The 24,299-nt window shown below is 44.1% G+C and overlaps 1 protein-coding gene across 1 annotated transcript in view; it reads right to left on the bottom strand.

The window, feature by feature from the left end:
* The window catches only part of SLC28A3 (solute carrier family 28 member 3), a 117,478-nt gene extending 99,878 nt beyond the window's left edge, over positions 1 to 17,600 (bottom strand). The window contains 1 exon segment of the mRNA XM_040417024.1: positions 17,413 to 17,600. Within this exon segment, the coding sequence (XP_040272958.1) occupies positions 17,413 to 17,472 (60 nt within the window). The 5' untranslated portion in view covers positions 17,473 to 17,600.
* Positions 17,601 to 24,299: the final 6,699 nt, after the last annotated feature.

Raw genomic sequence — 24,299 nt, 5'->3', positions numbered from 1 at the left:
CAATCCCTTTTAAGCAAATAGATATGCAAACGTTTCTCTCATCTCCTTCTAGTAATCAGCGGAGGGTTCAGCACTCAGACCTGCACCAATCAAAACTGTTGATATGTCTCTATGACATATCAAAACTTTTTAAGAACTCAGTAACCCTTTAATTAGACTAAATATTACTCTAATTGTCAGAAAACGCAGAGATCTTTGGCTGAAATTTTTCTGCCAGCAGAGCTGTGTAGGGCTCATTTTTGTGAGGTGATCTATAGTTTTTATTGATACCATTATGGAATATATGGGAACTTTTTATAATTTTTTAGATTTTTTTTTTAGCATGGTGAGGTGACAAAAATGCCATTCACTGTGCAGTTAAATAATGGAAGATTTTAATAGATTAGGTCGTTGCGGCAATACCAATTATGTTTATCTTTCTACTATACTATATATAAACTTTATTCAACTTTTTTTGCATTTTTGTATCCCCTAAGGGCTTCTGATCACTGTAATACTGCTGTATTACAATGCATAGTCACTTTTACAGGCAGTCTGTCAGAGGAAGGATGTCATTAAGACTGGGACATGGCATGACTGGGGGCCTTCAGAAGGACCTGGCTGCCATGTAAACTACTTGGCACCCTGTGATTGCGTTCGCATTGTGCCGATCGGAGGACAGAGGGAACTGCCTCCCGCTGTCCACCTCTCAAATGCCACAGTCACTATTGACCACAGCATCTGAGCAGTTAAGGATTGGAGGAACCTCCTAGTCTGGCAGTGAGAGCCTGGTGCCAGCTCTATAATATAACTAACACCTGAAAACGATGAAGCAGGCCCAGCTCCTGAGCCTGCGCCATCACTATGACATGTTATTACGGCACACAGCATTACCTACAGGCACTCTATGACGTAGTGGTGCTTCACAAAGTGTCAAAGGGTTAAACTGTTATATACTCTAAGTCTCTAGGATTGACACATAATTTTACTAATCCACCTTGTATACTGCGTGGGAAAAATAATTAAGTAGATAACGTTCCAAACTTGATTGGGTCTATTATTTAAAGTTTATTGTGTCTACTTTTCGCTATGTATCTCATTATAAAGAATCGTACAAGGTTCTCACATCCTCAGGTGGTGTGGTGTGCCTGGTTTTGTATGCAACCTAATTATATGTGTTTCATAAGTTGTACCTGAGAAGAGTTTTACCTATTTTTCTGGTTTATTTTGTTTGTATGTTCACTGACTTGACACCACTGATTTAACGGTGTGTGGATGATTTCAAGTAGTTTTGAAACTGTTGAGATCTACTGTATATTTCCCTTGCTGGAGCAGAACGCACTGATGGTAATGTAGTGGTGTGTTGCGTTTGATTCCCAGTATGGACATATGTGACTATTTATATGATTCAGCTTTGTATTTTGCTGTATATTTGTCATAATTCAAAAATGTAAAGGGAACCTGTCATGCCGATATTTCACTTTTAGCACATTACCTTATCAATATAAGCTTGTTGTCCCTACTGCCTCCTTTACTCAGTTTTTCTGTTTCATGGTTTTTGAGAAAATAAACTTTATATCTTGCTCCCACCATGTGCGGGATAAGTTTGAAGTCAAGAAGGCTGCCTCTTGCATCCTGAAAGTCACAGTTGCTGCACCCAAATCCTTCACCCCAGCCCATGATTGATGGTTCGCAGCAGTGGCCATGTTATCCTCTGGAATCTCAACATCTTGGTCACATTTTGCACAGGCTCCAACTACAGGTCCACTGAAGATTTGTGATGCACATCACTATGGCAGGCGTGCAGTCACCCTTGACTGGTGTATGCGTGGAAAAGCACTGAAACCAGATCAAGTACACCTAGCTTCACAGAACAGACGCACTGGAGGAGTCATAGTACACCTGGGTGAGATGTGAGCGAGATGTTGAGCTGTTGATACAAACCTTAAAACCAATTTAAGGCATAAGGGTAATCAATGTCTGTTATCTGTACAAACATCTGCAGATAAACATAATTCCATATCAAACTCACTAGTGATGCACGTTCATGCTAAACTAATGTTGCTCACTTTCTATATTCACACAATGGGCATTCACACTGTGATGCCCATTGTGGGCAGCAGCATCGATACATGTAGTGCGCATGCGCTGGCTAACGGCACAAAACCAGCGACCAGTGAGCATACCTGGGCTGGCGGTGAACTGCGCAGGCGCAGGATCCTAGCCGGTACTGGGCATGACACAACGGACTTACAGGCGGGACAAGCAAAAAGCTGGAGAAGAGTAATGTGAAATAAAGGCAGAGTGGCCTGGGCACCTACATCACAAACCCCGCCCCTGGGCACTTGCGAGCCCTGGTTTGCATATGGATTAAACTCTATTTTTTCAGCTGGTGAAAGTCACAACAAAAGAACAAAGGTACCATTGTAATCGTGGGTAGTTGTGCTAGAGCGCCATGTAAACGTGTGTAATGTGTGTAAAGTGTGTAATGTCCAATTTTGGTGACAGACTCCCTTTAAGCTTTACCATCATTATTTAACTGTCTTAAACCTTTGCATGACAATTGACTGAGGAATGATTTACTAATTATAAAGGCAAAAGGCAATGCATTAGGAATATAGGAAAGAGAATGTGCACTTTCATTCAATACGATACACTCCTAATGAAGCAAAGTCCTTCTTTTTAGGCTACTTTCACACTAGCGTTTTTTGCGGATCTGTCATGGATCTGCAAAAAACGCTTCCGTTACAATAATACAAACCCATGCATCCGTCATGAACGGATCCGGTTGTATTATGACTTTTATAGCCATGACGGATCCGTCTTGAACACCATTGAAAGTTAATGGGGAACAGATCTGTTTTCAGATTGTGTCAGAGAAAACGTATCCGTCCTCATTGACTCGCATTGTGTGCCAGGACGGATCCGTTTGGCTCCGCTTCATCAGAGCGGAATGGAGACTGAACAGAGGCAAACTGAGGCATTCTGAGCGGATCCTTTTCCATTCAGAATGCATTAGGGCAAAACTGATCCGGTTTGTACCACTTTTGAGAGCCCTGAACGGATTTCAGAAACAGAAAGCCAAAACGCCAGAGTGAAAGTAGCCTTATATTGACCAGTATAATCAACTGATCAAATCATATCATTAAGATTTACGCTGACCTTGAACTTAGTGGGTTTGACTCTATAACTAAATAACATCTAGTTACCATATTCTTTGACCAAATAGAAGAGCAAGATCATTGTAATTAATCAGTAGAGGCCGACATTTGATCCTACTAAACATGACAGGAATAAAAGTGAAGTAACAGCTGGGTGACTGTCTGATATTTTCCATTGAGTAGAGCTGGAAAGTGGAAAAGGGCAGAAAACGGCAAATTATATTTATTGTACTATATTAAAAAAACAAAAAATTTGTTTAGAGTTCACTTTTTCTAAACTATTTTTTAAGTTTCAAAATCGACCATAATTCCCTGAAAGAACTCTACTGCAAACTATCCTATGTAATGCTGCACCAGCTGGCAGACCTTGACAGTTTCTGTACTTTTTTCTGTACAGATGTACTACCAGAGATCAGAGAGAAGCAATTTTTCCCTTTTTGTTCTAAACAGATATGCATTGGTCTACTTTTACTAATGTAAGTGCACCTACATTCTGGCGTAAATTGCGCCAAAGTGTGGCACAATTTGCCACATCTAGGTTCAACCCCTTTCTGACCGCCCATTGACAATATACGTCTGGGCGGTCCACATATATCTCTGATATCACAGCTTATTCTGCAGCTGTAGGAGAAGGGAGCCCACTGTCACTGACAGCAGGTATCCCCATAAATAAGGCAGGGATTTTTTTCACAGTCTCTGCCTTCCCAATCGATTTATACACAGTGCTCAAAAACCACTCTGTAAAGGAATCAGTAAGCGACAATGCTACTTTCTGCTTCAGTCCCAGGTGTCATGTGATTGTGAGGGCAGGAAGTCTGTGTGAGCGGCTGTGTCTTAGCAGACCCAGATCAGCTCTGCCCTGAGGCTGTACAGCTGTATTTTCCCTGTAATAAATCAGCACTAAAATAAAATCTAAATTTTAATGCCCCAAAGGTCTTGTATTACCACATGGAGACACAAAATAAAAAAAAATAAAAAAACACCACCACACGCCACACCACAACTTCTAGCCTTGCCCCAGCCACCATAACCCATACATCCCAGATATCAAAACAACTGTTATGGATAGGGGACATAATAAAAAAAAAAACATTTCAGTTACACAATGTGCTATTAACAAAAAAAAAAAAAAAGTTTCAAACAGACTATTTTTCCACTTTTTCATGCTCCTGTTTATAAAAGAAAAAAAATAAATACTAGCATAAAAGAGACATAAAGCTCCATGTATCACAAAAAAAGATGCTAAAATTATTTACATAACTGAACGGAGGAAAAAATGTATGGCTTTCAAAGATGCATGTATTAAACAGAAAATGCACTTTGTCAGAAAGAAGGGTAAATGGCGCAGTCTTGAACTGTTTAAAGAAGTAATCTGCACCTAGCCCAGAAAGAGGGCATAACTTCATAGGAAAAGGGTGCAACTTTGAAAACTGGGACATTTGTGTGACATTTAGTGGCCAAATTGTGCCACAATTCTGTCCCAAACTTCTGTCCCAAACTAAGCCAACCAATAGTTGGTATAAAGTTAGACAAAATGTCTACCCTTGCACCAGATTTATCATCCAGCCTGAGACACATTGATAAATCTGGTGCAGGTTTAGACAACCTGCCTAAGCTATGTACAGTCGTGGCCAAAAGTTTTGAGAATTACATAGATATTGGAAATTGGAAAAGTTGCTGCTTAAGTTTTTATAATAGCAATTTGCATATACTCCAGAATGTTATGAAGAGTGATCAGATGAATTGCATAGTCCTTCTTTGCCATTAAAAATTAACTTAATCCCAAAAAAAACTTTCCACTGCATTTCATTGCTGTCATTAAAGGACCTGCTGAGATCATTTCAGTAATCGTCTTGTTAACTCAGGTAAGAATGTTGACGAGCACAAGGCTGGAGATCATTATGTCAGACTGATTGGGTTAAAATGGCAGACTTGACATGTTAAAAGGAGGGTGATGCTTGAAATCATTGTTCTTCCATTGTTAACCATGGTGACCTGCAAAGAAACGCGTGCAGCCATCATTGCATTGCATAAAAATGGCTTCACAGGCAAGGATATTGTGGCTACTAAGATTGCACCTCAATCAACAATTTATAGGATCATCAAGAACTTCAAGGAAAGAGGTTCAATTCTTGTTAAGAAGGCTTCAAGGCGTCCAAGAAAGCCCAGCAAGCGCCAGGATCGTCTCCTAAAGAGGATTCAGCTGCGGGATCGGAGTGCCACCAGTGCAGAGCTTGCTCAGGAATGGCAGCAGGCAGGTGTGAGCGCATCTGCACGCACAGTGAGGCAGAGACTTTTGGAAGATGGCCTGGTGTCAAGAAGGGCAGCAAAGAAGCCACTTCTCTCCAAAAAAAACATCAGGGACAGATTGATCTTCTGCAGAAAGTATGGTGAATGGACTGCTGAGGACTGGGGCAAAGTCATATTCTCCGATGAAGCCTCTTTCCGATTGTTTGGGGCATCTGGAGAAAGGCTTGTCCAGAGAAGAAAAGGTGAGTGCTACCATCAGTCCTGTGTCATGCCAACAGTAAAGCATCCTGAGACCATTCATGTGTGGGGTTGCTTCTCATCCATGGGAGTGGGCTCACTCACAATTTTGCCCAAAAACACAGCCATGAATAAAGAATGGTACCAAAACACCCTCCAACAGCAACTTCTTTCAACAATCCAACAACAGTTTGGTGAAGATCAATGCATTTTCCCAGAAGTTGATTGAGAGCATGCCCAGTCGAATTGCAGAGGTCCTGAAAAAGAAGGGCCAACACTGCAAATACTGAATCTTTGCATAAATGTCAAGTAATTGTCAATAAAAGCCTTTGAAACGTATGAAGTGCGTGTAATTATATTTCACTACAGCACAGAAACAACTGAAACAAAGATCTAAAAGCAGTTTAGCAGCAAACTTTGTGAAAACTATTTGTGTCATTCTCAAAACTTTTGGCCACGACTGTACAAGCTTAGTAACTCTGCCCCATTGCCTTATAAAGTGGCAGTTCCATGCCCTTAGTTTTGGTACAACTGTATGTGATATAAAAAGTGAACTGTAAGTATAGCAAAGACACCAAACTAAAACCCAGTTCCAGGCTAGTTCATCGCCTCTTTCATCTTTATTGTAGTTTGGGTGCCATTATTGAATGTTTGAAGGCATTTATAGTCTAGGTCAATATTGGCCTAGGAATTGTACTCCCCACATGCATTACATTTAAATAGAACCTGAAAAGTGCACCTCAATCTCAATAAAGGATAGAAAACATCTTTTGGACCACTGCAGTAACTGAGAAATTCTGTCCCTATACTAGTGGGTATAAAAAGATTTATTGAAATAATTGAAATGATCCATGGGAAAAAAGTATGTAAATGGTTTTATGTTATTCAAACCAAAAACTCCTTCAAAAGCAAAACTTTAGTAGACAGCAGTTTCATGATTCTTGCCCCTAGTCAGTAAAGAGCAATGTCACTGTTGATGCCTAGATGCAGCCTAGGGGAGTACTGGTTGTCATTGAAGCAGACACTTTTCAATGTAACTTTGGGTGATCATTGACAGGAGACCTACATAGGATGACATGGACCTCTTGGTTGCAAAAGGTTTGATTTAGGCCTAAACTGAGGAGTCTAAGATATTTTCAAGTCTTCACCCTTGAAACCTTATATAGGGTTTTGAACTTCACTGCTTGCTATCTCCAGGATGCTATCTCAAAGTAGTTTGCATTAGCAACAGCTGATGTACAGGGAGTGCAGAATTATTAGGCAAATGAGTATTTTGACCACATCATCCTCTTTATGCATGTTGTCTTACTCCAAGCTGTATAGGCTCGAAAGCCTACTACCAATTAAGCATATTAGGTGATGTGCATCTCTGTAATGAGAAGGGGTGTGGTCTAATGACATCAACACCCTATATTAGGTGTGCATAATTATTAGGCAACTTCCTTTCCTTTGGCAAAATGGGTCAAAAGAAGGACTTGACAGGCTCAGAAAAGTCAAAAATAGTGAGATATCTTGCAGAGGGATGCAGCACTCTTAAAATTGCAAAGCTTCTGAAGTGTGATCATCGAACAATCAAGCGTTTCATTCAAAATAGTCAACAGGGTCGCAAGAAGCGTGTGGAAAAACCAAGGCGCAAAATAACTGCCCATGAACTGAGAAAAGTCAAGCGTGCAGCTGCCAAGATGCCACTTGCCACCAGTTTGGCCATATTTCAGAGCTGCAACATCACTGGAGTGCCCAAAAGCACAAGGTGTGCAATACTCAGAGACATGGCCAAGGTAAGAAAGGCTGAAAGACGACCACCACTGAACAAGACACACAAGCTGAAACGTCAAGACTGGGCCAAGAAATATCTCAAGACTGATTTTTCTAAGGTTTTATGGACTGATGAAATGAGAGTGAGTCTTGATGGGCCAGATGGATGGGCCCGTGGCTGGATTGGTAAAGGGCAGAGAGCTCCAGTCCGACTCAGACGCCAGCAAGGTGGAGGTGGAGTACTGGTTTGGGCTGGTATCATCAAAGAGGAGCTTGTGGGGCCTTTTCGGGTTGAGGATGGAGTCAAGCTCAACTCCCAGTCCTACTGCCAGTTTCTGGAAGACACCTTCTTCAAGCAGTGGTACAGGAAGAAGTCTGCATCCTTCAAGAAAAACATGATTTTCATGCAGGACAATGCTCCATCACACGCGTCCAAGTACTCCACAGCGTGGCTGGCAAGAAAGGGTATAAAAGAAGAAAATCTAATGACATGGCCTCCTTGTTCACATGATCTGAACCCCATTGAGAACCTGTGGTCCATCATCAAATGTGAGATTTACAAGGAGGGAAAACAGTACACCTCTCTGAACAGTGTCTGGGAGGCTGTGGTTGCTGCTGCACGCAATGTTGATGGTGAACAGATCAAAACACTGACAGAATCCATGGATGGCAGGCTTTTGAGTGTCCTTGCAAAGAAAGGTGGCTATATTGGTCACTGATTTGTTTTTGTTTTGTTTTTGAATGTCAGAAATGTATATTTGTGAATGTTGAGATGTTATATTGGTTTCACTGGTAAAAATAAATAATTGAAATGGGTATATATTTGTTTTTTGTTAAGTTGCCTAATAATTATGCACAGTAATAGTCACCTGCACACACAGATATCCCCCTAAAATAGCTAAAACTAAAAACAAACTAAAAACTACTTCCAAAAATATTCAGCTTTGATATTAATGAGTTTTTTGGGTTCATTGAGAACATGGTTGTTGTTCAATAATTAAATTAATCCTCAAAAATACAACTTGCCTAATAATTCTGCACTCCCTGTATGGTAGTTTCCAATTCACAGCAGCAGATAGGCCAAGGTTAGGGCTGGCAGAATTCAGCCACAATGACAGACAGAAGGAGGTCAGTGCAGGTAGAGTTCAGGCAGGGCAGTCAGCAGACAGGTAGACATAGTCAAATAAAAAGCTGGGTTACTAACAGATTAACCTTTGCACAGTACTTGAAACATGTCACTCAGAATGATGGACTAGAAAGAGTCTGGGGTGGCTTGCCACTGGTTGGGAGAAAAACCTTTTGGGGTACGTAAAAAGGCAATAGTTAAAGAAATCTACAGGTAAAGTCGCTCTATAGTTGCATTTTTCTGACTACTAACACTGATTTTGTGCAGATCAAGTGAGATATAAATATAGATTGGTATACATTGATGTATTGTAGACATCTTCCCACTAACCCGTTGACCTGTGGACATATGGTTGGAATATACTGTGCTACATAGGGCTATACTATTTTAGAGAGATATTAAACATTGACTAATTTACCTACTGTTTTGTACTTACTGGCCACAGGTTTACATATGGACAGGGGGAAATAAGCTGGTGCAGCCGGTTCAGCTGCACAGGGGCCCGGCGTGTGAGGGGGCCCATTCATACTAGGGAGCGCTTTTGGAAGCGCTCACTAGTATGCAAGAGATCGGCGCTTACACACCCCTCCAGCTCCGCTTCCTTCCTGGTCTCCTCCAGCCTGACTGCCTACAGCGTGCACTATGACCTGACGCTGTACGCAGTCAGGTCACGTAACTGTGCAGCTCGGGCTGTTGGAGACCAGCAGGGCAGGCACTCACATCAGGACGCGGAGAGCAGCGGAGTAGGAGAGAAAAGTTTTAAATATTGATTTTTAGTTTGATCTGAGGGGGGCCCTGGTGGTCTGTCACATCAATATGGGGGGCCTTAATGAGCATATGGGGGTGCCTGACTCTGTGGTTCCTGAGAAAGTGACATTTGGGGAACCTGAAAGAGCATATGGGGGGGGGGGGGGGCTGAGCAATTGACATATGGGGTGCCTGCCTATTTTATATACTGGCAGACATGGTGGGCACTATGGAGGCGGAGGAGCACTATGGGGGGCCATATCTTGTATACTGGCACACATGGGGTGCACTATGGAGGGGGGGCAATATGGGGGCACTATCTTATATACTGGCACACATGGGAAGCACTATGGAGAGGGAGGAGCACTATGGGGACCCTATCTTAAATACTGGCACACATGGGGGCACTATGGAGAAGGGGGAAAAGAAGCACTATGGGGGCATCTTCTGGGGCACTAGCTTATATACTGGCACACATGGGGGCACTATGGATGGGAGGAGAACTTTGAGGGCCCTATCTTGTATACTAGCACACATGGGGGGCACTATGGAGAAGGGGGGAGCACTATGGGGGCATCTACTGGGGACCCTATCTTATAAACTGGCACACATGGGGGCACTATGGAGAAGGGGGGAGAGGAGTACTATTGGGGTCATTATATAGGGGAATTATACTGGCACACATTATGGGGGAATTTTATACTGCCACATTGTCAGGCACCATGGGGATAAGGGGAGGGCACAATATAGGAGTATTTTATACTGGTGCAAATTATAGGGCACTATGGGGACCTTGTCTCAACTGGGGGCACTAAGAGGGTTTTTTGAGCACACAGTAGGGGGCATTGGCACACATTATGAGGGTTCTATGGGGACATTGGCTCTACAGGGGGCACTAAGAGGAGGTATTTTTATACTGCCACACTACAGGGCATTTTTATTTTTACTGTAACACATTATAAAGAGAATTATTACTACCGGGGGCATTATGGTGGGCTTTATTACAGTTGAGGGACTATGAGGAACATGAATACTAGTATTAACATGTCACCGCCAGTTCTGTGAAAATGTCTGTTAGATGTTCTTCTCTAACTCTTGCATGACGTTCTTTGTTTTGGTTTCACTTTGCCATCTCCTCTCCTTCTCCCAGCTGTCACCTATTTACACTAATTGTCTCCCTTTATATTCCCTCCCATACTGCCTCACTTTGCGGTTTATACTTCTGCCTGGATGAGTTGTTCCCTGCTGGAGGCTGCTACTGCTGATTCCTCAGATAAGTCTTTTTCCTTTATTTGTGTTTCCTTGCTGGCTTGATTCTTGGTGACCCTGACTCCGTCCGTATTAAGTGCAGGGAGCCGGTGGTCGTGTCCCCTCACTATTATAGGGTTTTCAGGTGTCACACAGTATGAGGTACGAGGGCATGCAATCGTCTACCATAAAGACCTTTGCATGGGCATAGCAGTCAGGGAGAGCTCTAGAGGTTTTATAGGGCTCACCCATATGCTCCTTAGTTTGGGATCAAGCCAGTCGGATGTTTATTTATAAGTTCCAGCTTTCTGCAACACCATCCGTGACATTATAAACCGCCATAACCGTCTTAAGCATGGATCCGGTTTCAGCCTTGATTGACCGCATGCAATGTCTTTCGCTGGAGGTAGCAGATCTCCGTAAAACTGTGTCTCAGTTGCAGGTGACCGGTTCTGCTGGCGTTCATGGAGTTTGTTCCGAGCCTAAGATCTCGCTTCTGGATACGTTCTCCGGGGGTAGTGAGAATTTTGTTCGCTTTAGAGAGGCTTGCAAACTCAATTTTCGCCTACTTCCCCATTCCTCTGGTGATGAGGAGCAGAGGGTGGGGATCATCATCTCACTCAATTTTTTGTAGCCCTGGGGCAGATATATGATGACCCGGATCGTATTGCTCTGGCTGAATCTAAACTGCGTCTTTTATGCCAGGGTAAACAGTCCGCAGAGATATATTGTTCTGAATTTCGGAGATGGGCAGCTGATACTGGTTGGAATGATGCTGCACTCCGAAGTCAATGAGAGACCAGCCTTAATGAGAGACCAGCCTCATTAGAATCTGCCATGTCTCTAGCTGTTCGTATTGACAGGCGTCTTAGAGAAAGAGAGGAGACTACTCCTTCCTGTCATATTCAGCCCAAGGACAGTGGGGCTGTCTCATTCAGTGCGCAGGGGTCTCAGTCTCTCTCAATCCCCTCTGAGGAGGAGGTCATGCAGCTGGGTTTGCTTGCCTCTGATAGTAAAGGATTCAGCTCTCAGAGGAGGGTTTGTTTCTGTTGTGGGGGTATAAATCATTTGGCTAATATTTGCCCCTCTAGGAGATTCATGGAGTTTTCTGAGGGTAATAAAAGAAAAACAAAAAGAAAAAAACCCTCTAAAAACATTCCATTTGCTACTATTGGCAAGGTTGATGCGGAAATTGAAGGTTTGCCATTTACTTGTAGATCCCGTTTTCTCCTACTTGCCAGGGTGGCGCTAGACAGCAAGAACATTTTTTGTGAGATTTTTGTAGATAGTGGAGCAGCTGTCAATCTCATTGATAATTTGCAATAACGCATGGTTTCCAGGTATGCACTTTGGAAAAGGATATACCTTTTTTTGCTATTGATTCCGCTCCACTTTCTCAAAGATCGTTAAAGGGCATAGTTCAAAATATCCGTTTGACTGTGGGTGACGCTCTTGTTGAGGTTATGTCATGTTTCGTCCTAAATGAGTTTTGCAGAGAGAATTGCCTCACGGTGTCTCTTTCAGAGAGTTCTACCAAGACTGTGCCATCTTTTCTCTCTGAATTTTCGGATGTGTTTTCCGAGAGTGGTGTCCAGGAGTTGCCCCCGCACCGGGAGTACGACTGCCCTATTAATCTCATCCCAGGCGCCAAACTCACGTTTATACAATCTCTCCCAACCTGAAAGAGTCGCTATGCGTACTTATATCTCTGAGAGCGTGAGAAAGGGACACATCCGACCCTCGAAGTCACCTGTTGCCGCTGTTTTTTTTTTGTTAAGAAAAAAGTTGGTTCTTTAAGACCTTGTCTGGATTTCAGGGAGCTGAACCGTATCACGATTCGTGACCCATATCCGCTTCCTCTGATCCCGGACCTGTTTAACCAGATTGTTGGGGCTAAGGTTTTTTCTAAGTTGGATTTAAGAGGGGCATACAACCTAGTCAGGGTCAGGGAAGGGGACGAATGGAAGACGGCCTTCAGTACCCCTGAGGGTCATTTTGAAAATTTGGTTATGCCCTTTGGTTTGATGAATGCTCAGGCTGTCTTCCAACATTTTGTGAAGAGCATTTTTTATAATTTTATGGGGAAATTTGTACTGGTGTATCTAGATGACATTTAGATTTTTTCTCCTGATTTCAAGACTCATCGAGACCACCTACGTCAGGTCTTGCTGATTTTGCGGGATAATAAATTGTACGCTAAACTGGAAAAATGTGTGTTTACGGTTCCGGAGATTCAATTTCTTGGTTTTCTTCTCTCCGCTTCTGGTTTTCGCATGGACCCTGGGAAGGTCAGCGCTGTGCTTGATTGGGAGCTTTCTGAGAATCAGAAGGCGCTGATGCGGTTTTTGGGTTTTGCCAATTATTACAGATAGTTATTTTTGAATTATTCCTCTGTTGTTAAGCCACTCACTGATATGACTAAAAAGGGGGTAGATTTTTCTTTGCCGTCGGTAGATGCGTTTAAATCCTTTTCTAGTATCAAAGAGAGTTTTGCTTCCGCTCCCATTTTGGCACAACCTGATGTCTCTCTACCTTTTATTGCTGAGGTGGATGCTTCTGAGGTGGGTGTGGGTGCGGTCTTATCTCAGGGTCCCTTCTCCTGCCAAATGGCGACCGTGTGCCTTTTTCTCAAGGAAACTCTCCTCTGCAGAGAGAAATTACGATGTGGGAGATAGGGAGTTGTTGGCCATCAAATTAGCTTTTGGGGAATGGCGCCATTGGTTAGAGGGAGCCAGACACCCTATTACCGTGTTTACAGACCATAAGAATCTGGCCTACTTGGAATCGGCCAAGCGTCTGAACCCGAGACAGGCCAGATGGTCTTTGTTCTTTTCTAGGTTTAATTTGTTGTTACGTTCCGCCCTGGGGTTAAAAATGTGAAGGCGGATGCCCTGTCACGTTGTTTTCCGGGATGGGGGAACTTTGAAGACCCGGGTCCCATTTTGGCTGAAGGGGTGGTCGTCTCTGCTCTTTATCCTGATTTGGAGGCAGAGGTTCAGGCAGCCCAGGCAGAGGCTCCTGATCTTTGTCCCCCTGGGATGTTGTTTGTGCCTCTCGCTTTACGACACAAGGTTTTTAAGGAGCACCACGATACTGTCCTTGCTGGGCACCCGGGGAGTAGAGCCACACTGGATCTCATTGCTCGGAGATTCTGGTGGCCGGCTCTTCGGAAGATGGTTGAGGGTTTTGTGGCAGCCTGCGAGACCTGCGCTCGTGCCAAGGTCCCTCATTCACAGCCATCGGGTTCTCTCCTCCCGTTACCCATTACTTCCCGTCCTTGGACGCATCTGTCCATGGACTTCATTACGGACCTGCCTTGTTCCTCGGGGAAGACTGTGATTCTGGTAGTAGTGGACCGTTTTAGCAAAATGGCGCATTTCATTCCCTTTCCTGGGTTACCCAATGCTAAGACGCTGGCGCAAGCGTTTGTTGATCACATTGTTAAATTGCATGGCATCCCTTCAGACATCGTTTCTGATAGGGGCACGCAATTTGTTTCCAGATTCTGGAAGGCCTTCTGTTCTCGCTTGGGGGTTCGGTTGTCGTTCTCTTCTGCTTTTCACCCGCAGTCGAATGGTCAGACTGAACGCGTCAATCAGAATCTGGAGACATATCTTGGTGTTCTTTTTTGTCCCTTGCTGAGTTTGCTTTAAATAACCGTCGCCAGGAGTCCTCTGATAAGTCACCATTTTTTGGTGCATATGGGTTTCATCCGCAGTTTGGGACATTCTCTGGAGAGGGGTCTTCTGGTTTACCCGATGAGGAGAGATTTTCCTCGTCTTTGTCATTTATTTGGCAAAAGATTTGGGGTAATATGAAGAGGATGAGTGAGAGATATAAGCGTGTGGCGGATAAGAGACGTGTGCCTGGTCCGGACCTGAATGTGGGTGATCTGGTGTGGTTTTCTACAAAGAATATCAAACTGAAGGTTCCCTCCTGGAAGTTGGGTCTTAAGTTTATTGGGCCTTACAAGATCTTGTCCGTCATCAATCCCGTTGCCTTCCGTCTTGATCTTCCTCAGACTTGGAAGATCCATCATGTTTTTCACAGGTCCCTATTAAAACCTTATGTCCAACCCACTGTACCCTCCTCTTTGCCTCCTCCTCCGATTGTTGTTGATGGTAATCTTGAATTTCAGGTCTCTAGGATTGTGGATTCTCGCATTATCCGCGGTTCTCTCCAGTACCTCCTTCATTGGGAGGGTTATGGTCCTGAGGAGAGGATGTGGGTCCCAGTGGCGGACATTAAGGCCACTCGTCTCATCAGGGCTTTCCATAGGTCTCATCCCTAGAAGGTGGGCTCTGAGTGTCCGGAGTCCACCCGTAGAGGGAGGGGTACTGTCACCGCCAGTTCTGTGAGAAGGTCTGTTAGATGTTCTTCTCTACCTCTTGCATGACGTTCTTTGTTTTGGTTTCACTTTGTCATCTCCTTTTCTTCTCCCAGCTGTCACCTATTTACACTAATTGTTTCCCTTTATATTCCCTCCCATACTGCATCACTTTGCAGTTTATACTTCTGCCTGGATGAGTTGTTCACTGCTGGAGGCTGCTACTGCTGATTCCTCAGATAAGTCTTTTTCCTTTATTTGTGTTTCCTTGCTGGCTTGATTCTAGGTGACCCTGACTCCGTCCGTATTAAGTGCAGGGAGTCGGTGGTCATGTCCCCTCACTATTATAGGGTTTTCAGGTGTCACACAGTATGAGGTACGTGGGCATGCAATCGTCTACCATAAAGACCTTTGCATGGGCATAGCAGTCAGGGAGAGCTCTAGGGGTTTTATAGGGCTCACCCATATGCTCCTTAGTTTGGGATCAAGCCAGTCAGATGTTTATTTATAAGTTCCAGCTTTCTGCAACACCATCCGTGACAGAACACTATGGGAGCATTATTTCTTCTGAGACACAGTGGGAAAATATTACTGTAGGGCCACTATTACTACTACGTGTTTTCTGGTAGATAATTATTTATATTGGTGGGACTTTGGGGAGCAGTATTACTGTGGGGGGCACCCTGGAACGGTATCAGCTTAGCACAATTATTTTTGTGAAACATTATGTTTACACTATTAGTATCAGGGACACTGTTTCCTGGGCGCAGTTATTTTTTAGGACACTCCAATATTGAAGGGGAACTGTGTGTTACTTGTATAGGGAGCACAGTGGGCACAGTATTGGGGGTGGCAGGATGGGGTGTTCAGAAGTGGGAGGATGATGGAAAAGTAGGAAACTAAGATGTCTGTCAAACTCTGCAGAGAGAAGAGATGACTGAAAGAAATCATCATGGCGATCTGGTCTTAAAGGAGAAGATGAGGACAGAGAAAATCTACATCAAAGGAGACGTCACTGGCTGGAAGAGGTATGTGGACCTGTATTAGGCTACTTTCACATCTGCATTAGTGATTCTGGCAGGCTGTTCCAGCAGAGAACAGCCTGCTGGAATTCACTGGATCCAACACTGCTGGATGCAGACAGAATGCCCGCCGGCCCATTGACTATAATGGGGTTCGGCAGAGATCCGGCCACAATCTGGCAAAAATGCAGAGAATCAGTGGGACACAAACCGCTGCATGCTGCGGTTAGTGTCTAGCCGATTCCTTGCATTTTCTGGCGGATCAGGTGGCTGGAGCGTAGTGCCGCAGGTGTGAAAGTAGCCTTACCCTGTATGTTTTGATTTGCTATAAGTAATGTTAGGAAGGAATAGGTTAGGTTGCGAATTTGGCTAGGGGGGTGGGGGGGGGGGGGGCAGGCACATTCTTTGCACAGGGGCCCTCTGCTGTCTGTGTCCGCCCCTGCATATGGATGTGGACAATAAATGCACTTTAGATACAAGACATTTGTATTATTTTAAGGATACTAAAGCTGAAAAGAATGTGACTTAAATGGGTGTTTGTGAGCTGTCAGGGAGCTAGAGATAAGGGCGTACAGATCAAGCCATCAGAGCTGCTCTCTGACAGAATTCACTGAGAAGGAGAAAGGACAGTCTGCAGATGCAGTGGAAGCTGTTGAAAATTTTTAATAAAGATCAATTGTGCAAAATGATCTTTAGTCCAAGATAAGCTGAATGCAATAAAAAAAAATGCTCTAAAGGTGTCTATAGCTTTAAAAGGGCATCTATCAGCAGACTTGTACCTATGAAACTTGAATGTGTGTTTGGCAGCTGAATTCATCAGTGTTGACCCTATGTTCATATGTGTCAGCATTGGTGAGAAAATCATTGGTGAGAGAATTGAGCCTCTAGGAGTAACAGCAACACCCCTGTTGCTCCTAGTAGCTTATTTTATATATTAAAGCATAATTTTTCTCAGCAATGGGGGCGAATATGCACATGGAACCAACATAGATGCCTTCAGCTGCCGAGTGTGTAACAGGTCAGCCAGATTCATAGGTACAAATCTGCTGACATGTGCCCTTTAAGGGTATCTATAGTATCTATAGTTATTTACAAAAGGTTGAACTTGAAATTTAAAGGGACTATTGGATTAATCTCAGTACAACAATACTGCCCCTGCTGCAATGAATATTTTTTCATTAAAATGTAAAGGCTGATCTTATCTATTCCTGCTTCTCACTCACTTCGTCCCCTTTTCCACAGGTTGGAAGATGAAGCAAGACAATACACACCTATCTTTTTACGACTTCTCCAGCAAGCAGTGCTGTTTGGCAGATAGCATCTAAATGAACAAGTCATAACATGGAGTGTTTGGCAATTTACGCAGATCTATTGTATCGCTATATTTGTTATTGTGTTGCTACTGCACCTATTTCTCACTTGCTTAGTGCACTTGTATAATCTATTGAAAGCACAGTCTCATTGTATACATGCAAATGGTACAAAACATTAGTAATGCTAGTTCTATATGTTATGTGTGCAAATCTACTGTATCTCAGAAATATACCTAGAATGACCTACCTGAAAAGCAGAATTAGTGTGGCCAATAGGTCCATCTTGGATTTTTTCACTGAGCTCCATGTCACAACAACAAGAATTAGTAAATGTTCCAAACACGAGTGATTCCTGAATACACAAGTGCAGAGATTTACCTGCCAGAAGTCACTCCCAGCCTGTATTTTGCTTCCTTGCTCCACCCTTTAAGAAACTTACTATTCATTCTTACGTAGATTGCTAAAGACGGTAAATTGCTCATTTCCATATAAAGATGGGAACTGGTGCAACTTCATGTGTTTATTTAGCCAGAGGTGACAATTGTTTCATCCTTGCACAATGTGCTCGCATCACACATGGCAAAAGTTAGTCAATATTAGTGACTGATGCAGAAACTCACGTCCATGAATAAACTAATTGAAGGGTTTCTGTAAACCATTGGGAAATGTAGTACAAGAGTATATGTGTGTGTAGATAGATAGATCGTATTGGTGAGTTTGGGCCATCAGTGATTATAGTATTTTCTGTTAATTATATAGTGAATCTCAAAGTGGATTTAGACAGGACAATATTTGGGCAAATTATCGGGAACGAACGTTCCTGCGAATGCTCATTCTCCACAATCTGCATGTATAAAGGTGTACCCGACGAACAAGCGGAACGTTAGTGCTTGCAAGTAAATGCGCAGTCTCCTTCACTAAATGAGCAGCCGACTGTCGGGAAGGAAGGCTTCCTTCCCGACAATCGTCTTGTAGTTGCCCCATATAGATTCACCTTCAGAAGAAAGGTCCATCCATGCTTATATTGTGTGTGAGTGTAGGCCCAATGACTGCCCACAGATTACATTTAGTGACCGAAATTACACACACTGCTGTTCATCATAGAGTAAAGGTCCTTTTACACGTGCAGACTATCGGGCTGATTATCAGAAATGAATTCTCATATAATTGCCTGTGTAAAAGTGCTGATTAGCAAAGGCTTGTTCCTTTGGGTAAAAGCATAGTTGATGCAGCACATTAAATCATCATTCGTAGGCAGCAGACGGTAATGTGTAAAGAGGGATCTGCTGCCAGCAGACAATAAATCTGTACGGGGATAAATGAGAGCTCATGCCCATACAGAGGAGATGATCACTGCATGCAAAGCAGCTCTCCTCTCTGCTCAACGATCAGGCTGTTATGGGGAACAAACAGTTTGTTCCTGATAATAACCTGCTCATTGGCCCGAGTAAACGAGCATTAGGTGTAAACTGATGCAGAAAGCCCACTGTCCACGGGTATCATTTTATCTGGTTATTTGCACATTATCCAGCACAGCACTGGGATGAAAAGTCTGTATATACACATATTGTATAATGCTTCCTGATAGAATGATTCACTTTTGTCTTATTTTCCAATATGTTATTTGAAATGGCTTATTATTTTTCATTTGGCAATGAGATATATATTCACATTACTCTTGTAGAACATTGATTTCTAGATCCTATTTTAATTAGTCACTTATTATAGAGTTCAGATCACTGACCTTAGCTGAGGCTACAGACACATGCAGTTCGGTGACTGGTCCTTGGATATATGTTGTGACTTCCTGGATGAGTCGTCATTGAATTCTTGTATTACTTCTAGAGGTAATTTTATAGTTCTAGAAAATGTACAAAATTTAGTAACGTAACTGATAATGTAGCATAAAGAATCTTATTTAACATATATATTTGTTATGAGGTTTAAAATAATCATAGTTATTTAGTCTATATTTTACTATATATATACAGTGGATATAAATATTCTACACACCCCTGTTAAAATGTCAGGTTTCTGTGATGTAAAAAAAATGAGACAACAATAAATCATTTCAGAACTTTTTCCACCTTTAATGTGACCTATAAACTGTACAACTCAATTGAAAAACAAACTGAAATCTTTTAGGTAGAGGGAAGAAAAAATATAAAAATAAAATTATATGGTTGCATAAGTGTGCACACCCTTAAACTCATACTTTGTTGAAGCACCTTTTGATTTTATTACAACACAGTCTTTTTGGGTATGAGTCTATCAGCATGGCACATTTTGACTTGGCAAGATTTGCCCACTCTTCTTTGCAAAAACACTCCAAATCTGTCAGATTGCGAGGGCACCTCCGGTGCACAGCCCTCTTCAGATCACCCCACAGATTTTCAAACGGATTCAGATCTGGGCTCTGGCTGGGCTATTCCAAAACTTTAATCTTCTTCTTGTATGCTTTGGGTCGTTGTCATGCTGAAAGATGAAGTTCCTATTCATGTTCAGCTTTCTAGCAGAAGCCTGAAGGTTTTGTGCCAATATTCACTGGTATTTGGAACTGTTCATAATTCCCTCTAGCTTAACCAAGGCCCTAGTTCCAGCTGAAGAAAAACAGCCCCAAAGCATGACGCTGCCACCACCATGCTTCACTGTGGGTATGGTGTTCTTTTGGTGATGTGCAATGTTGTTTTTGCGTCAAACATATCTTTTGGAATTATGGCCAAAAAGTTCAACCTTGGTTTCATCAGACCATAACACCTTTTCCCACATGCTTTTGGGAGACTTCAGATGTGTTTTTGCAAAATGTAGCCTGGCTTGGATGTTTTTCTTTGTAAGAAAAGGCTTTCATCTTGCCCCTCTACCCCATAGCCCAGACATATGAAGAATACGGGAGATTGTTGTCACATGTACCAGACAGCCAGTACTTGCCAGATATTCCTGCAGCTCCTTTAATGTTGCTGTAGGCCTCTTGGTAGCCTCCCAGACCAGTTTTCTTCTCATCTTTTCATCAATTTTGGAGGAACGTCCCGTTCTTGGTAATGTCACTGTCGTGCCATATTTTCTCCACTTGATGATGACTGTCTTCACTGTGTTCCATGGTATATCTAATGCCTTGGAAATTCTTTTGTACCATTCTCCTGACTGATACCATTTAACAATGAGATCCCTCTGATGCTTTGGAAGCTCTCTGTGTACCATGGCTTTTGCTGTGGGATGCGACTAAGATAATTTCAGGAAAGACCAACTAGTAGAGTTGAGCGGACACCTGGATATTCGGGTTCGGCAGGTTCAGCCGAACTTGAAAAAAAAGTTCGGGTTCGGGACCCGAACTTGACCCCGAACCCCATTGAAGTCAATAGGGACCCGAACTTTTGGGCACTAAAATGGCTCTAAGATAGTCTTGGAAAGGGCTAGAGGGCTGCAAAAGTCATCAAAATGTGCTTAAGAGCATGACAACTGTTCTGCAAACAAATGTGGATAGGGAAATGACTTAAAATAACATAAAATACAGAAAAATTATAAATAACAATTTGGATCTAGGAGTAGGAGGTTGAGGAGGCGGTGGATGGGTGTATGTGGTGGTGTAGGTTGACGTGGCGGTGTAGGTGGAAGTGGCGGTGAAGGAGGAATAGGTAGCCAACACTGATTTGTGTTATTTTTTATTTTTAAATTGGGGTATCCCCCAAAATATTGGGACATATAACAAAATAAAACTAAGAATAAGTGCACTTGAGTACAAGAATGGATGGTTGAGGCTGGTATAAATGTCTATTGTGCACAAGGTACGGACAAGTTCTGTGGGATCCATGCCTGGTTCATTTTAATAAACGCAAGCTTGTCCATGATGGCTGCGGCCTGTGATAATGCTCTCTGCCGTACTAAACACACGTTCACACTATACACTGGCTGCAGGGCAGGTCAGCACCTCCAAGGCTGACAAAGCTTTTCCACATTTTGGCCATGCTAACCCTGCCTTCTCAGGTGCTTGCAGTGCCCCAGCTGCGTTGGCGACCTCTTCCTCCTCCTCTGCCTTCGCCTTGTGCTTCCACTGTGCACCCGCTGTCAGGTGGGAATGCTATCATCAGCGTGCGCTTGTAGTCGCGCATCTTCCGATCAGTAACAGATGTTTTCACTAAATTTAGTTCCCTGTCAGCAATGCAGAGCAGGGGTTCATTCACGGAAAAAGGGGGTTCATGTCACCCAGCAATAGAACAGAGGATTTTGAGAGATTTAGGCCCCTGTCACCCAGGCACAGCAGGGGTTCATTCACGGCAAAAGGGGGTTCATGTCACCTAGCAAAAGAACAGAGGATTTTGAGAGATTTAGGCCCCTGTCAGCAATGCAGAGCAGGGGTTCATTCACGGCAAAAGGGGGTTCATGTCACCCAGCAATACAACAGAGGATTTTGAGAGATTTAGGCCCCTGTCACCCAGGCACAGCAGGGGTTCATTCACGGCAAAAGGGGATCATGTCACTCAGCAATACAACAGAGGATTTTGAGAGATTTAGGCCCCTGTCAGCAATGCAGAGCAGGGGTTCATTCACGGCAAAAGGGGGATCATGTCACCCAGCAATAGAACAGAGGATTTTGAGAGATTTAGGCCCCTGTCAGCAATGCAGAGCAGGGGTTCATTCACGGCAAAAGGGGGTTCATGTCACCCAGCAATACAACAGAGGATTTTGAGAGATTTAAGCCCCTGTCACCCAGGCACAGCAGGGGTTCATTCACGGCAAAAGGGGGTTCATGTCACCCAGCAATACAACAGAGGATTTTGAGAGATTTAGGCCCCTGTCACCCAGGCACAGCAGGGGTTTGTTTACGCCAAAAATTGTAAAATGTCACCCGACAATTGAAAATAAGAATTTTTTCAATTTAGGGCACTAAAATTGGCACTTTTTTTAAATTAAAACGGCTCTAAAATAGTCCTTGAAAAGGCTAGAGGTATGTAAAAGGCAGTAAAATGTGCTTAAGAGCATGGCAACTGCTCTGCAAACAAATGTGGATAGGGAAATAACTTAAAATGAAATAATATAACAAAAAATTACAAATTATTAACCTGCAACTCAGAGAAGGAAGTGGATATGGAGTCGGAGGTTGAGGAGGCGGTGAATGTGGTGTTGTAGGTGGAGGCAGCAATGGAGGAGAAACAGGTAGCCAACAATGTTTTTTTTTTTTTTTATTGGGGTAGGTAGCCCCCAAAATATTGGGACAAATAAAAAAAAGGAAAACAAAGAATCATTGCACTTGACTTGAGAACAAGAATGTATGTTTGATGGTGGTATAAATGTCTATTCTGCACAAGGTACAGACAAGTCTTGTGGGATCCAGGCCTGGTTCATTTTAATGAACGTGAGCTTGTCCACGTTTGCTGTGGACAGGCGGCTGCGTCTGTCTGTAATGACGCCTCCTGCCGTGCTAAATACACGTTCAGAGAGTACACTGGCTGCAGGGCAGGCCAGCACCTCCAAGGCATACAGGGCAAGCTCGGGCCATGTGGACAATTTGGAGACCCAGAAGTTGATTGGGGCAGAACCATCAGTCAGTATGTGTAGTCGTGTGCACAGGTACTGTTCCACCATGTTGTTCAAATGCTGCCTCCTGCTAACAAGCACCCATATCAGCTGTTGGGGCCGGTTGTTGCGGCGAGGTGACAAAGCTTTTCCACATGTCGGCCATGCTAACCCTGCCTTCTGAGGTGCTGGCGCTGACACAGCTGCGTTGGTGACCTCTTCCTCCTCCCCTGCCTTCGCCTTGTGCTTCCACTTGTCCCCCGGCGTCAGTCAGGAATGCTCTCAGGAGCGCGTCTACCAGCGTGTGCCTGTAGCCACGCATCTTCCGATCACACTCCAGTCAGGGAATTAAGGACGGCACATTGTCTTTGTAACGGGGATCCAGCAGGGTGGCCACCCAGTAGTCAGCACACGTTAAAATGTGGGCAACTCTGCAGTCGTTGCGCAGGCACTGCAGTATGTAGTCGCTCATGTGTGCCAGGCTGCCCAGAGGTAAGGACAAGCTGTCCTCCGTATCCCCCCAGCCACGCACCAGTGATGGGCCCGAGCTGCGTTGGATACCACCCCGCTGTGAACATGCTTCATCCCCATCCTCCTCCTCATCCTCCTCGTACTCCAGTAGTGGGCCCTGTCTGGCCACATTTGTACCTGGCCTCTGCTGTTGCAAAAAAACTCCCTCTGAGTCACTTCTAAGAGACTGGCCTGAAAGTGCTAAAAATGACCCCTCTTCCTCCTCCTCGTCCTTGGCCACATCCTCTTCCATCATCGCCCTAAGTGTTTTCTCAAGGAGACATAGAAGTGGTATTGTAACGCTGATAACGGCGTCATCGCCACTGGCCATGTTGGTGGAGTACTCGAAACAGCGCAACAGGGCACACAGGTCTCGCATGGAGGCCCAGTCATTGGTGGTGAAGTGGTGCTGTTCTGCAGTGCGACTCACCCGTGCGTGCTGCAGCTGAAACTCCACTATGGCCTGCTGCTGCTCGCACAGTCTCTCCAGCATGTGCAAGGTGGAGTTCCACCTGGTGGGCACGCCGCATATGAGGCGATGAGCGGGAAGGCCGAAGTTACGCTGTAGAGCAGACAGCCGAGCGGCGGCAGGATGAGAACGCCGGAAGCGCGCACAGACAGCCCACACTTTATGCAGCAGCTCTGACATGTCGAGGTAGTTGTGAATGAATTTCTGCACCACCAAATTCAGCACATGCGCCAGGCAAGGGATGTGCGTCAAACCGGCTAGTCCCAGAGCTGCAACGAGATTTCGCCCATTATTGCACACCACCAGGCTGAGCTTGATGCTCACTGGCAGCAACCACTCGTGTTGTTCTATACCCCGCCACAACTCCTGTGCGGTGTGGGGCCTGTCCCCCAAACACATCAGTTTCAGAACGGCCTGCTGACGTTTACCCCTGGCTGTGCTGAAGTTGGTGGTGAAGGTTTGTCGCTGACCGGATGAGGAGGTGGTAGAAGAGGAGGAGGAAGCCGAGTAGGAAGAGGAGGCAACAGGAGGCAAAGAAAGATGCCCTGTGATCCTTGGCGGTGGAAGGACGTGCGCCAAACAGCTCTCCGCCTGGGGCCCAGCCGCCACTACATTTACCCAGTGTGCAGTTAGGGAGATATAGC

This window comes from Bufo bufo, chromosome 2 (assembly GCF_905171765.1).
Source record: "Bufo bufo chromosome 2, aBufBuf1.1, whole genome shotgun sequence".
Classification (NCBI taxonomy): domain Eukaryota; kingdom Metazoa; phylum Chordata; class Amphibia; order Anura; family Bufonidae; genus Bufo; species Bufo bufo.
The sequence above is the reverse complement of the archived record's forward strand: the minus strand, read 5'-3'. Positions and strand labels throughout refer to the sequence as shown.